The sequence below is a fragment of the Tachypleus tridentatus genome, chromosome 12 (assembly GCF_004210375.1).
Source record: "Tachypleus tridentatus isolate NWPU-2018 chromosome 12, ASM421037v1, whole genome shotgun sequence".
Taxonomy (NCBI): Eukaryota; Metazoa; Arthropoda; class Merostomata; order Xiphosura; family Limulidae; genus Tachypleus; species Tachypleus tridentatus.
The window spans coordinates 53,471,540-53,486,183 of record NC_134836.1 but is presented as its reverse complement, the minus strand read 5'-3'; the positions used below and the strand labels follow the sequence as shown (position 1 = coordinate 53,486,183).

The 14,644-nt window shown below is 33.5% G+C and overlaps 1 protein-coding gene across 2 annotated transcripts; it reads right to left on the bottom strand.

Annotated features, from left to right (window-relative positions):
• Positions 1 to 5,468: 5,468 nt before the first annotated feature.
• LOC143233342 (protein Flattop) lies at positions 5,469 to 13,419 on the bottom strand. Of its 2 annotated transcripts, XM_076469495.1 has the most exons (4): positions 13,263 to 13,419; positions 8,775 to 8,837; positions 6,072 to 6,207; positions 5,469 to 5,934 (listed from the first exon to the last, which is right to left on the bottom strand). In XM_076469495.1, the coding sequence occupies exons 1-4, from the start codon at positions 13,287 to 13,289 to the stop codon at positions 5,708 to 5,710; spliced, it is 453 nt and encodes a 150-aa protein (XP_076325610.1). In that variant the 5' UTR covers positions 13,290 to 13,419; the 3' UTR covers positions 5,469 to 5,707. The 2 variants fall into 2 exon arrangements, with proteins under 2 accessions (XP_076325610.1, XP_076325611.1); XM_076469496.1 differs by lacking the exon at positions 8,775 to 8,837 and having other exon boundaries at positions 13,263 to 13,384.
• Positions 13,420 to 14,644: the final 1,225 nt, after the last annotated feature.

Genomic DNA, 14,644 nt, shown 5'->3' with positions numbered 1-14,644 from the left:
GTAATCTGAGGGTCATGGGTTCGAATTCCCGTCGCACCGAACATGCTCTCCCTTTCAGCTGCAGGGACGTTATGGTGTGACTGTCAGTCCCACTATTCGTTGAAAAAGAGTAGCCCAAGAGTTGGCGGTGGGTGGTGATGACTAGCTGCCTTTCCTCTAGTCTTACACTGCTAAATTAGAGAACGGCGATCTCAGATAGCCCTCCTATAGCTTTGCGCGAAATTTAAAAACCAAACAAACAAGCATAAAAGATGACGACTACAATTATCAAACCCCGAATTCTAGAACTATAAGTCTTCAAGACTGAACCATAGAAGGTACCAAATAACACGAATATACATGTATATTTTTCAAAAACACTGAATAATGCTTGTTTCGTGTTAAAGTTTTATTCTAAATTTTAAAGATAACCCGCCAAAAATCACTGCATCTGTGGTGCTGGTATGTGTACTCATAAGTGTATTAAAATTTCTCAAACGAATGAAATTAATATTGATGCAGATAGGACTGAAGATATTTGGATAGAAATAGACTCGTTTGTTTGTTTGTTTGTTTTGGAATTTCGCACAAAGCTACTCGAGGGCTATCTGTGCTAGCCGTCCCTAATTTTGCAGTGTAAGACTAGAGGGAAGGCAGCTAGTCATCACCACTCACCGCCAACTCTTGGGCAACTCTTGTACCAACGAAGAGTAGGATTGACCGTCACATTATAACGCCACCACGGCTGGGAGGGCGAGCATGTTTGGCGCGACGCGGATGCGAACCCGCGACCCTCAGATTACGAGTCGCACGCCTTAACGCGCTTGGCCATGCCGGGCCCACAGAAATAGACTCATCTGGCGAAAGAAATAATACTATAGTTAATGTGATACATTGACAACACACCTAATATATTGAATCTTTTGATCCTTAAACACAGCGTGTTTAATTACAGTGTATTTAAAACCTTTGAAAGTAAAGTGTTACAGCCATAAAGCTGTTAATATTCATTCATTATACCATGAAATGAATTAATATAATAATAATTGTCTCCAGGTGGATCAGCGGTGAGTTTATGGAATTACAATGCTGAAATTTATGGTCACATTACTCCTCGGTGAACAGAACGTATATGGTCCATTGTGCAGTTATTGTTGTTTGGAATTAAGCAAAAAGCTACTCAATGGGCTATCTGTGCTCTGCCCACCACGGGTATCGAAACCCGGTTTTTAGCGTTGTAAGTCCGCAGACATACCGCTGGGCCACTGAGGGGCCCGTTGGGCAGTATTATGTTAAAACAGAAATAATTACTAATAACCATAACGATGCATTTTTTTAAATTTTTTTTGCAAACGAATACGTGTCTTTTATAAACAAATTAATTTGAGCACATGTAAATTGCAAACTTTAATTCATTATTTCCAGAGTAATAACTTTTACATAAAATAACTCCTGGAACTATCCATTTTTATATCAGTCAACGTAACTAATTTGAAAAAAAAAAGAATTTTAATAATTTGAAAGATGAGTGATAATAAAAATATGAAGTGTAAATCGCTCCTCGTTAGTACAGCGGTATGTCTTCGGATTTACAACGTTAAAACCAGGGATTCGATTCTCTTCTCCCCCCCCTCGGTGGGCTTAGCCGATAGCCCGCTGTAGCTTTGCTATAAGAAAACCCACACCTACACACACACAGTTGGAAACTATTCAGAAATGACATATTATAAATTTGCTATGAGGCTGGAAGTTACCACATTACTGTGTTTGGACAATTAACTATTCTTATTACTTTTAATAATATTACCATGAATAAGCGTGCACCAGTGATTATGGAAAAACAACTTAAATCAATAAACAACCACTCGACTGCACAATTTTTTTTTAGAAATAAAGAATAAAGTTTGATGAATAGATATTATTAGTTACATGTAAATGAACTGAGCAAAAATGTATTTTTCTGTTTCTTGAGACTCGGATTTATGTTCTTGTTTATTTCATATTATCTTCAGGTTATTTTGAGAATGCAATAAATAATTTGGTTTAATATGCTTAGATCATGCAGTTTTATCGTCAGTTAGTAATAAATTAGGCGTATTAAATGTTTGTACCATTGCAATAGTTTTAACAGTTTACGATACTTAATATACTTTAGGCCCTTCTTTAAAATTCAGATGGATAATAGTCTAAATTCATGTAAAGTTGGATTTTGATTAAATAAAATTCTAAACTAAGAGTATTCTAAATTAATACAGTTTAGTCTTAAATTATATTAAATGATTCTTAGGATTAAAGTTCAGAATTTATGAACCACACTCTTCGATAAAAACCCAAATTCTGGAATAGTCTTGAGGAAGGTTACTGCGTTACGAAAGATTATAATTTAAACATTTCAGTTTGTTGTTATAAACCTTGTAACAATTGTTTTTACATTACGAGTATCGTAAATATTCAAATTTGACTTATTCTACAATCCACGTTCAGACACTTTAAACTTATGCTCCCAATAACGTGGAATATATTCCATTTTATGTCAACTAACCTTCCGAAGTGAAATGAACAAAAAGGCTTAGCCGTCACTACGCCATACGTATTTTTCGGTCATTAAAAGCGAAGGAAAGGGATAAAAATTATTAAAAACCAAGATAAACACTCAAAAGTGTTTTCTTTACTGATTTATATATTTATTCTGTCATTGTTAAAACCTGAAGTAAATAAAACACATTGATACATGAAGTTGGATTTGGATAAGTAATTTACTTATTTATTACTGAAATTCGGAACGAGTAATTCACGATTTTTTTAAAGTAAATTTATTTCATATTTCATACTTTTAGGATTTTAGGCTTAATATTACATTAGATACAAGTAGTCCTAAAGCGGCAACATTAGGCTTGGCAGTGGAGATACGCTCCTCTTTATTTTCTGTTTTCAACTTTCTTAAATTTACGCCCATAGATATAAATATCACTAGATTGAAAGTCACGTAATTTTCGGCATGCGCAAGCGGTCGCCATTACTAAGTGTTGAACTTTCAAATTCCGCCATGGAACTGACAAAGACAAAGTAATTTATCCTCACAATTTATAGCTGTTTTCCATCTAAACTAGACGTCAGAATAATATTGTTATTTGATTTTAATAAATTTATCAAGCCAAAATCATCTGAACCTGGTTTTCAATTAAATATTAGTGCAAAAATTGTTCACAAAACACACACACATTTGACATATCATATGAATGAGGTACTGGATTTAAGCCCAGATGGAATCCTTAAGATTAATATCTATTATTATTCCTTGGTGTTTTTATATGTCATATAAAAATGTACATCCAAAATATTGTTGCAAAATAATAAGAAGTAACATATCGTGTCCTCTTCTGGGGGTGAGAAGAATGTAATTTATATATGTGCACCTTTAACACTCTTTATTGAAGGAGATGGAAATTAGTTAAAAATTGTGATATAAATATACTAAAATTAATTCCGATTTATCTGAGAATTTGTGGCAAAAACTGATACAAATGTTTGAATATATGTATATAACATGAAATCCGAAAGTAAAAACACAAATCATTACACCTTGAGCCCAGCATGGTTTGGCTACTCTTTTACCAACGAATAATGGGATTGACCGTAACTTTATAACGCCCCCACGGCTGAAAGCGCGAGCATGTTTGGTGTTACGGGGATTCGAACCCGCGCCCCTCAGATTACGAATCGAGTGCCTTAATCACCTGGTCATGCCAGGCATAATAAAGATGAAGGGATTTATTTGTATTAATATCTTACACATCTTGAACAATATCGGACATGTGAAGGCAAATGCATAATATTTATTAATAAGAAATAATCTGGATAACAGAATTTTATAGGAGGTTAATTTTAATAAATAAATTAAACTTTGAATATCGAGTGATAAGCTGAATAAAGGTGTAAGGCAATAACACAAGTTCATAACTTTCAGAGATAATTAAATGTTCAATTATTTTTCTTGTATTACGTCATCATAAGGATCATTGCAAGCGACAGCTGTTGTTCCTTTCCTAAAACGCTTATGATTCGCATTCGCTATACCAAGAATTATTGTTGCTTGAATACCATCCTACAAAAGTTATTTTTATCCATTAAATTCGTGATTTCTCTGTACTCTTATCTAGTGTTTACAAACCCTTGCATCATATTCCATACCATAAACGAATGCATTTTAACGCATGTAGTAAGAAGTAGTTTAATGTTCAGTTACTCATAAATAAATAAAGGTACAGTTTACCGCGAAATAATTTTAATAGTTACCTGGAAATGCACCCAAAAATAGTTATAATATCCGATACCTATATATTTTCTTATAGTAACATTAGATATATCACCTTAATTAGTGAACTTTTGAGCTATTAATCCGTTTAGAGCACTTAAGAGATTTCTCATAATCTTTTTGGTTCAAACGTGAACCTTAGGATTTTGTGTTGTAAGTCAGTAAATTTAGATTTTTGACCTCCTACAAAAAGGAGGGGTATCGAGTTTTTTTGGAATTTATTAGTAACACTTCATGAACTTTTCAAATTAAACTTCCAAGAAATGAAAAAAATTTTTTTGAAGAATACAGAACTTGGTAACAACTTCACAAAAGGTCCAATATTGTACTTGAAATTTCAGAGAGAACTGTACTGGAACTGAGTTCTAGTTAGTACCAACAGAGCTCGACAACTGTTAGACTTTATTGGTCTGTTTTCTTTGTTTGTTTTCGAATTTCGAGCAAAGCTACACGAGGGCTATCTGCGCTAGCCGTCCCTAATTTTGCAGTGTAAGACTAGAGGGAAGGCAATTAGTCATCACCACCCACCGCCAACTCTTGGGCTACTCTTTTAATATAACAATCTGAAACATTTTCTTTGTTTCAACAAGACACAATTTATTATGACGAATATTATGAAATTTTTATGATGTTCTAAAAACACGTGGGTCCAAGAAGTCTTGACAAAAATGAAATAGAAATCCTATAACCTGAGCGCTTTCGAAAGGTGGACCAATCTTCTTCAGGGGAAAATTGGGAGTAATGAACATGATGAAAGATAGCATTTTTACTGGAGAGTGAAAACTCTTAGCAAGATGTGTTGGAAGTTTATGAGAAACCTAAAACTCTGCCACAAACTAAAAGCGTATAGTATTATATGTATATATATAGTTACCTACAAAAGAACACTTCAGTCCGTTTTTAAGAATGCATGTTTTACCTGCATTACTATTGGTCATTCCAATCGAAACATTTGGGCGAAGGTCCCTCAGGGTATCACCTAGCCCACCCGTGAAAATGATACTGTCTACTTTCAAGTAGTATGTTTAGCTTCACAGAAATTCTTTCTAACCATTTTTTTGAGCATCATTCTATGTTAAAACTGTGTATGAACATTCTGAGTTTACTGTATTGAATAAAGCGGGTAGCAAAAACTAGTACGCACGACTGCGTCAACTAACAGCAGAAGAAAAAATGAAATAGAGAATTGATATTTATTATTCACAGTTGAACAAGTTACATATGCTATAACGGTATTACAGACAGACTGTTTAATTATGTCATGACATTTTCATTTCATGATTGATTTGAAGAATTGATTGAAAGTGCAAGTGCAAGTTTTCTTTTAAATATTCGAAATTTTATAAATATTATCAAATAAAATTGGTATTAGTTTTGGTTATAACATGCAAATCGCACAATGTTTGGAATGTCTTATGAATTCTTATTGGTTTTTGAACGCATGTGGTGTTTATGGAATCGCGCACAACTGACAGAATGTTTCTTTTCAGAAGCATCGGTAGATTTTGGGTAATGCACGCCAGGTGGCGCACTTTGTGAACGTGTCAGTGAAGTGTGGGCGGCTTCAACTTCAACCCACTTAGATCTGTTTGCTTTCACAATCCAAATGCCCGGCTTAACACGGTCACCTTTCTGAGGACCTGTATTAAAAGAAAATAAATACTTTGAAACTTTCAAATAACTAGAAAGAATGCAATAATATTTTATAAGTTCCTAATACATGCAATTATATAGTTTTGAAAAATAAAACTGTCCAATAGAATTTTTATGTTATTACCTGGACCTTTAAATGAGATATTCCATGTTCCTTTAAAGTGACCCCAAGCAGAATGTGAGCGATGTGGAACATGAGGCAGAAGGTGCCCTTTCTCGTTACTTATTGGAAGTGTGAACCCTTCCAATCTTCTTGGATGCTACAGTGGTCCATGCAAAAAGAAAATCATCTTTCTTAACACTATATCTAAAAGCACACTACGAATTGCAATAATTTCAAAGAACAATATAAGGATAATGGCAATATTATAGTTTTTGCGTATCGGTCTTACTTTTGATATAACGAATTTCTGAGGAATGTGAAACAAGACAGATTTTTAAAATGCCACTTTTATTTCTTACAAAACCAAAGAAAACATAAAGGGATTCTCACTGTTTGTCTTAAAGTTGTGTGTTAATACTCACAAATTATAAGATTATTATGAAGTTAATTGAATTAATATTCGAACGTCAATAATTCGTAGACTAATCATTAGACAACTATAACATTTGGTAGGTGAACTAATGAGAGGATAGGAAAGACGTCTACAGTGTCAAAAATCATAATTTCCAGAAGACGCTGATCACGACGTTTGCGCAGCCAGTGCATTAACAATGTGGTAGAAATCTGCCCCAGGCATAAACAAACAAACAATATGTTTTTTTTCTTTTTTAAACAAACAAACATATCATTATATTAGGCCTGGCATAGCCAGGTGGTTAAGGCACTCGACTCGTAATCTTAGGATCCAGTGACACCAAACAGGCTCGCCTTTTCAAACGTGGGGATGTTATAATGTGCGGTCAATCCAACTATTCGTTGGCAAAAGAGTAACCCAAGAGTTGGCACTGGGTGGTGATGGCTAGCTGCCTTTCCTCTAGTCTTACACTGCTAAATTAGGGACGGCTAGCGCAGATAACACTCGTGTAGCTTTGCGTGAAATTCAAAACAAACAAACTATTATATTATATATATTGCCATTTTCTACACATCCCTACGATACTAAGAAGGCAGTGTGGTGTGTTTGCACGGCTGGTCCTGTTATTTTATCGTGTTTTTCTTTTTTAAATAACCATCATCATAAGGATTGGAAACATTCACAGTCAGTACTATGTGGTATCATGCAACGTTAACAGTTAGTGTAATTCATATACTACAGCAACGAAATTTAACAGACACTATGGCTTTCATACGAGATGATGTTCCTTTATGTACTGGTAACTAAGTGTGCTGACGTTTGGCCTTATTGAGAATTTTTTCAAGATAAAGGACAGAATTAGTAAAACGCCAGTCACGGGCGCTCGCAGGCCCACAGCCTGCAATCACAGGGAGCGTCTTTATTTGCTCTGGGTTCCCCAGAAAATTTTGAAAAGCAAATGCCTGTAAACTTTATTCAGTAGTATTGTAAATGTCGTTAACATGTTGAAATGAACCAGCCAATGGTGATGGTTATTAGCAAGCTTAGAAGATAAAAAAGAGATTAGGTGAAGTGGTAGTCATCGGAGAGCACAGGTCATTTTTTTAATGTAGTTTTTAATGCGATGGCCTGACTAAGAATGGCTTATTCATGTACCTATAACTTCGTCATGTTTATTTAGATAGTATTATTTAAAAAAAATTAAAATAAATTATTCAAATAACTTTTTTTCATAAATTCCATGGGAGCATTTGCCCCTCTTTCTCATTATCTTAGCTTACGGACGCACGTGACTCCAATTATCTTACGTTGCTTTTTGACATGTTTGTTATTGATGTAGACGAGTTATTTGGGGTCAACCATGCGTCGTTTAGACAATATATAAAAGAATATTAGAAACCTAATAAAGCTAGTAATTATTGTAATATCAATAAACATCTCAGCCAGAAATGTCACGGAACTGCCAATGAAAAGAATTGCAACATAATTTGTAGTTCCAACAACGAACAGGATGTACGAATAAAAGAAACTGGCAATCAATACACTAAAGCCATTATTCAACTCTAATTCAGCAATGACAAAAATTATTCTATAAATTTCTATGTCACCTCAAGTTTGTTTTTTGAATTTCGCGCAAAGCTGCTCGAGGGCTCTCTGCACTAGCTGTCCCTAATTTAGCAATAGTAAGACGAGAGGGAAGACAGCTAGTCATCACCACCCACCGCCAACTCTTGGACTACTCTTTTACCAACGATTGGTGGTAAACCGATTGACCGTCACATTATAACGCCCCCACGGCTGAAATGGCGAGCATGTTTGGTGCTAAGGGGATTCGAACCTGCGACCCTCAGATTACGAGTCGAGTGCCTTAACCACCTGGCCATACGGGGCCGGGCCTCTCCACTAAAAAGAAGAAAAAAGAATTTGACTCTTCTTGAAGAATAAATTAGAATCACTGAGTAATTTATTCACGTTTTCTGTACCATTGAAAACACTTGAAATCTCAACTCTGAAAATACACAAAAATGAGAAATGACAGCAAATATAAGCTGTATTATTCACACCACATCTGGTGGATCTTATTCATCTAATACTCAACATTAAAAAATAAACACATTTTACTAACTTCTGCAAAGTGGTTACCTGGTCTTCAGACAACATTCTTAGTTTCAGAAACTTAGCTTTATGGGCATATATAAGCATACAAGTTTAAGATTAGTAAATCAAAACGGCTCTCCTTCAGTTTTAAATATTATTGCTTCTAACAAATAAATTTACTGGAAAAATTCAAATAAAAAATGTACTTTTACCTGTCTGAACTTTTTCGGTATTTCCCACTGAGAGAGACGTTTGGGGAGGTATTGGTGTTCAAACTGGTGTTCATACGTCATTAAAACAGAAACAATATTTAATAAAGATGTGAGTGCTCAAATCACAATATATTCATATTATTATTAGTACAAATGCACAGAAAAATAAAATTGTAATACATTCATCAGATGAAAATAGGAGTTTGATCACAAACACCACAGTATCGAAAATAAACTTATTGTTATAAGCTGTTAGTCAGAGGACCTTTTTGACAATACCTGATTGGCATAGATTTACAGTAGAAGTTAAATTTTGTCAGTTGATAAATGATTGATGTGTGAGTTTCTGTTACAGTGAATTGTTGCTTGGTTATTCAGCTGGAGAATTCGTTGGTCAGTTTGTTTGTCCGTGTCAGCCAATTTTATTAATATTTATTTTTGTATTGTAACGAAACTTTTAAGATACAAGTTCCGTATTCAAGAGAATATATACAAAGTTTGAAATTGTTGTATTAACGTTCGTTGTGGACTTAGGCCTAATCAGTATTACCGAAAGTTAGTTAAACGAACTTGAATAATTGGTAATCGAAAAATAACACGCTGTAATTAAACAGACTGAATATTACATTATTATTTTATCAAATAATCCAGTGGAATTTTCCCAACAACAGAACTAATTAGAACACAAATGTCAGAGTGGAAAGAAGCGGATAACACGCTCCGACAGTCTCAAAATAACATAGTCGATTGACGTCATGAATGATATGTGACGTAATACTCTGCACACACTAGAACTTAAGTTTAGGTTCTAACGTCTCGAAATTTATTGTTTGAATTTCTAGAAGTCAGTTATTTTCTGTCTGCGAAATTTAAGCTACTGTTTCGTTTACTTTTAGGGCTATTACTCTGATATTTGTAGGCAGAACAGATCCAACAGAGAAAAATAAAATAAACTCAGCTTTCAGAGTTTCATATTTGGTGTCAATGAAGTTTATCTTGTGGTTTCTATATTTTCTTTGGAGAATAAGTAGATGAGTTAGTTATTTGTCATGAGAGTTGACATGTTATATGGAGATAATTGTGACATCGGTTCATAGTCCCAGGTTTTGGCAGCAGTAAGGGAATGCTTAGAATTTTGCTAAAATAAGGGGTAGGAGACCTCGCAACAGACATAGCATAAACAGCATATTATGTGTTACTATCAGACATCGAGTCTCAGCATGTATACTATACTTTTGGCTTGTCATACTCAGTTCCATAACTAGTAATATTGTCTGAAATTAGAACTCTCTAAGATATCACACTTAAAAACGCTATATGGTCATATTTTGTATAAAGAGGTAATCTTTATGTCGCAAGAAAGTTGCGATAACCATATTTTTGTTTTGGCGTTTAAAAATCCACTTGTGTATTATTTACACGTAATAATTTCCTCGTTTTGTGAAGCTGTAAATTTTGTCTTTTCTGAGAAGCTGGATCATATTTTATCTGTTTGTTTTTGAATTTCGTGCAAAGCTACACGAGGGCTATCTGTGCTACCTGTCCCTAATGTAGCAGTGTAAGACTAGAGAGAAAGCAGCTAGTCATCACCACCCACTGCCAACTCTCGGGTTATTCTTTTATCAACGAATAGTGGGATTGACCTTCAAATTATAACGCCCCTACAACTAAGAGAGCTAGAGTGTTTAGTGTAAGGGGATTGATCGTATTTTGAAATATCATTTTTTGTAATGCCAATCAAATGATATTGAATATAAATTTATACGGAGTACTAGATATTCAAAAATCTTCGTTAAAGTGATTGTTCTTTCTTATTTACATGGTTTGTATTCGGAACTGTGTTTGGTTTTGGTTGTTATTAAGCCCAAGGTCACATGCTAGACTGTCTATCTGGTTATGCTCTTCCCGCCATGTGTATCGAAACCCAGTTTGTTGTGTTATAAACATTCAGATTTACCGTTGTGCTACTGGGGGTGAGTGTAAGTGAACATATTTAGGTACCCACATAAGACATGGTATCATGTATATACAATACCACTCGTCTGTCAAAAGCTACATACAAAAAGGGGGTGGTGAACGAAACTCTCCAATAACATATTCCACCACAGTTACTAATCAATGAATAACCGAAACATTTTTGTTGTTGTTGTTGGTAGTTTTTAGTTAACATCAGTACTGGAATACCTCTTGTTTAAACCACATCAAGTAATCAATAGAACATTAAAATACTTGCTGATAAGTTCAGAACTCTTGAATACCAAGTGAAATTATCTTCAAGCAGAATTATAACAGGTAGAAAAGGAAACTTAAGAAATATATATATTTCTTATTTTGAGTTCCTTAGTTTTTATTACTAATAAATTCAGCTTATTAATGCGTATTGTATTTTTTTTAAATGCTGAGGGGGACACTAGTTTATACTTCGCTCAGACCCTCGCCAGTACCTTAACGTAACATTTTTTGAGTTGTTAAGTAGGGCAAAATCAAGAACGTTATGAATAAATTTTTGTTTCAGGCATTTTATAAATATTTTGTTTTATTTAATAAATCAATGGTGACAGAGAAACAACAACAAAAACCCAACAAAAATTCGCCTTGCTTTTTGTGAAAGATAGGTATTTCTACATAATCCAAAAAACTTCGCTGTACATCTTTTGAAATAATATTTTAAATTTAGGATTACATTGGAAATGTAATTATAATTGTTTAATAGAAAATGTTTGAGAGAAAAAACACAAATTAGCATGATAAACTTAAAATTATACTTATATAGTATTGTTTGTTTGTTTTTTGAATTTCGTACAAAGCTACTCGAGGGCTATCTGTACTAGCCGTCCCTAATTTAGCAGTGCAAGACTAGAGGGAAGGTAGCTAGTCATCACCACCCACCGCCAACTCTTGGGCTACTCTTTTTTCAACGAATAGTGGGATTGAACGTCACATTATAACGCCTCCAAGGCTGGGAGGGCGAGCATGTTTGGCGCGACGGGAATGTGAACCCGCGACCCTCGAGTCGCACGCCTTAACACGCTTGGCCATGCTGGGTCGCTTACATAGTATATGCTAAATTATATGATTCATAATAGATGATAACATCTAAATGTGATAGATAATATTAAACGTGAATTTTATAACATTTACTTATTTGTATGTTACTGTTATCAGCAGATCTGCAATGCATAGGCTATTTGAAAAATGCAAAGAAACTACAGATTTATTTAAGTGTCGATGCTCGTGTTAATAAGTTTATTTACGTAAGATATTATTACATTTATGTTTGATTTCTGGGATATAATTCTACTACAGTAGATATATTGCTTGTTTTGTACACTCATTGTAAAACTAACAAGAAATGATTTATCTTCATGGTATTTTTTGTGACCTTCCTAACTTTTCCTTTCACTGAGACCCAAATAGATGATAATAATAATAATACTCCATGATTTTGCAATATTTTTAAAGGTAATTGATAAGGTTCTAAATCTGTCCATTTTGTTCGAAAATTTTCTTGCAAAATAATAACAGGTTGTTTTGTATATAGTGACAAAGTTTTTCTTCAAATTTAGCATATTTAAGCAAAATACGCTAATAACTTCATGATTCAAATGTAGGTGCCATTAGAAAATTTAATATTTATTTGCATACAATTTTGTGAATAGAATACATACATTTTTAATCTAATAAAGTCACTTCTGAGCAAATTCGTTAAACAAAATTAATACCATGGAACACGAAAAACCACCATTTTACTTACGTAACAAAATCAGCATGTTTCAAAACATTGTTTGTAGTTAAGCGCAAAACTACACAATTACTTCTCTGTGCTGTGCCAACCACAAGTATCGAAACCTGATTTCAAGCAATGCAGATTTATTGCTATGCAGCTTGGAGACCAAAAGGTGGTACATTATTAATCAAGATTTTTCATATTTGTATTTACTGCTTGTTGGCAGATAAAATGTGTTAACAAATGCTATATTAAAGCATGTATGTTACACCAAGCATAAACTACATTATTATGGTTATGCATCGTTATTTACTATATTAACATAATATACTTCCCATTAACATACAAATCAACCAACAACGAATTACCTCGATAACTGTTTACCCCAGAACGACTTAATTTTTAAGTTTACCTTGTTCTAGACCTTAAGATAAAACTTCATTAAAAATTAAAAATGTATTATGCGAGGCCTACTCTTTTATCTTGTTTAAAATTATCCCCTGTATTTGATTATATAATAAAATTATGTTATATTGTAAGTTAACTTCTTTAACATTTTAAATTTAGAACGTTAGTCGATAAGTAAAAGGAGTAAAATGAAGAAAACATTTTTTTCAAGATATTTTTACTTCAAGTGGGCTTCTCGCCATTACGAATAAACAACTTTGTTATGAAGTTCAATTTTATAAAGAATTGAATATTAACCATGCATAAATTCGTTAGTATAAAAATAAAATAAAATTTAATATTTTCTTACTTACTTGATTGGCACTGAAATGAAGTGACATTTTAAAGTTTACTTTTTATTACAATTTTTAGATTTTATGAAGAACTTTCCTTGGTCTTCTGCAGTAGGCACTGTTTAAAATCAGAAAACAGTAGAGAAACTAAATTGTGAAAATGGTTGCTATAGTAACAGATAACCTTAAGTATAAACAAATAAAATTGATTTGGAAAGTAAACAAGATCAAATTATTGTTGAAAGTAATATTAATAATATTACATTTGGACGATATTATCATATATTACTTTTTCTAAAATTAGTTTATAAATATATTTCATGTTGGGTCCTGGCATACTAGTACTTTCTATTATTAGGCCTAACAGTAATTGAACAGTATGAATAGTATTAGACCATACTTGATGACGTGAAAGCCACTTGAAATAAAAATATATCTCTTTTATCAATAAAAGTGTTAATACGCATACCAGCCATGCTGAGATATATTAGTATTAGATCTATTATGTTTCATAATACCACAATATTTTTCATACCATTAAAGTTTTTAAGTACGAGTAAAAACTAATTGTAGTTTGCTGACAACAGTTGTAATTTATAGGCCTATTGTTTTAATTATATTTTCAAGTTTTAGTTGTTTATCTGTGGTTTAAGCATCGCGTTTATCAGTTTATGTTAGTTTCCCCATCAATTTAATTACATATTACTTTGGTCATATGTCAAAGTTGCTTAACAATATATAATTATTTCTGGTAACTGCGTTATTTCTAGATGGCTTTACAGTATGGCAGTTAGCATATTCCTAATACTACAAGGTGTTCGGAAAGTCACCGTGCAGTTTTGTAATCATATGTTATTATATTTTAGATTTTGTTCCTAATATGGTTTTAACAACTGAAGAACGTGTATGGCTCGTTGAACACGTATTCCGAGAAGGTGGTAGATACACAGATGTGGTGCAACAGCGATTTGCTGAAAAATTCCCAGATGCACCTGTTCCACATCGCAATAAATATATGTGTACAGTGACTTTCCGAACACCCTGTATAATATACTGATATTTTTCATATTTACTTTTGTTAATAGCAGTAATATATCAGTTGAACATGCACTCTAAGAAGAAGAGAAATTCGTAAAAAGCAAGGCATCACTATTATAAGCATTACAAATTAAGCTGTTTAAATTTTTATTGTTAGGGGTAATATTGTTTGTTTTGTTTTTGGAATTTCGCAAAAGCTACTGGAGGGCTATCTGTGCTAGCCGTCCCTAATTTAGCAGTGTAAGACTAAAGGAAGGCAGCTAGTCATCACCACCCACCAGCTCTTGGGCTACTCTTTTACCAACGAATAGTGGGATTGACCGTAACATTCTTATGCCCCCACGGCTGAAAGGGCGAGCATGTTT

Excerpts from the sequence above, each read along its gene's own strand:
- LOC143233342 (XM_076469495.1), bottom strand. The coding sequence starts at position 13,289 with ATGTCACTTCATTTCAGTGCCAATCAA. Across the intron at positions 8,838-13,262 it reads TTCATTTCAGTGCCAATCAA|TTTGAACACCAATACCTCCC; the intron begins GTAAGTAAGAAA and ends TATGAACACCAG. Across the intron at positions 6,208-8,774 it reads TACCGAAAAAGTTCAGACAG|CATCCAAGAAGATTGGAAGG; the intron begins GTAAAAGTACAT and ends GGACCACTGTAG.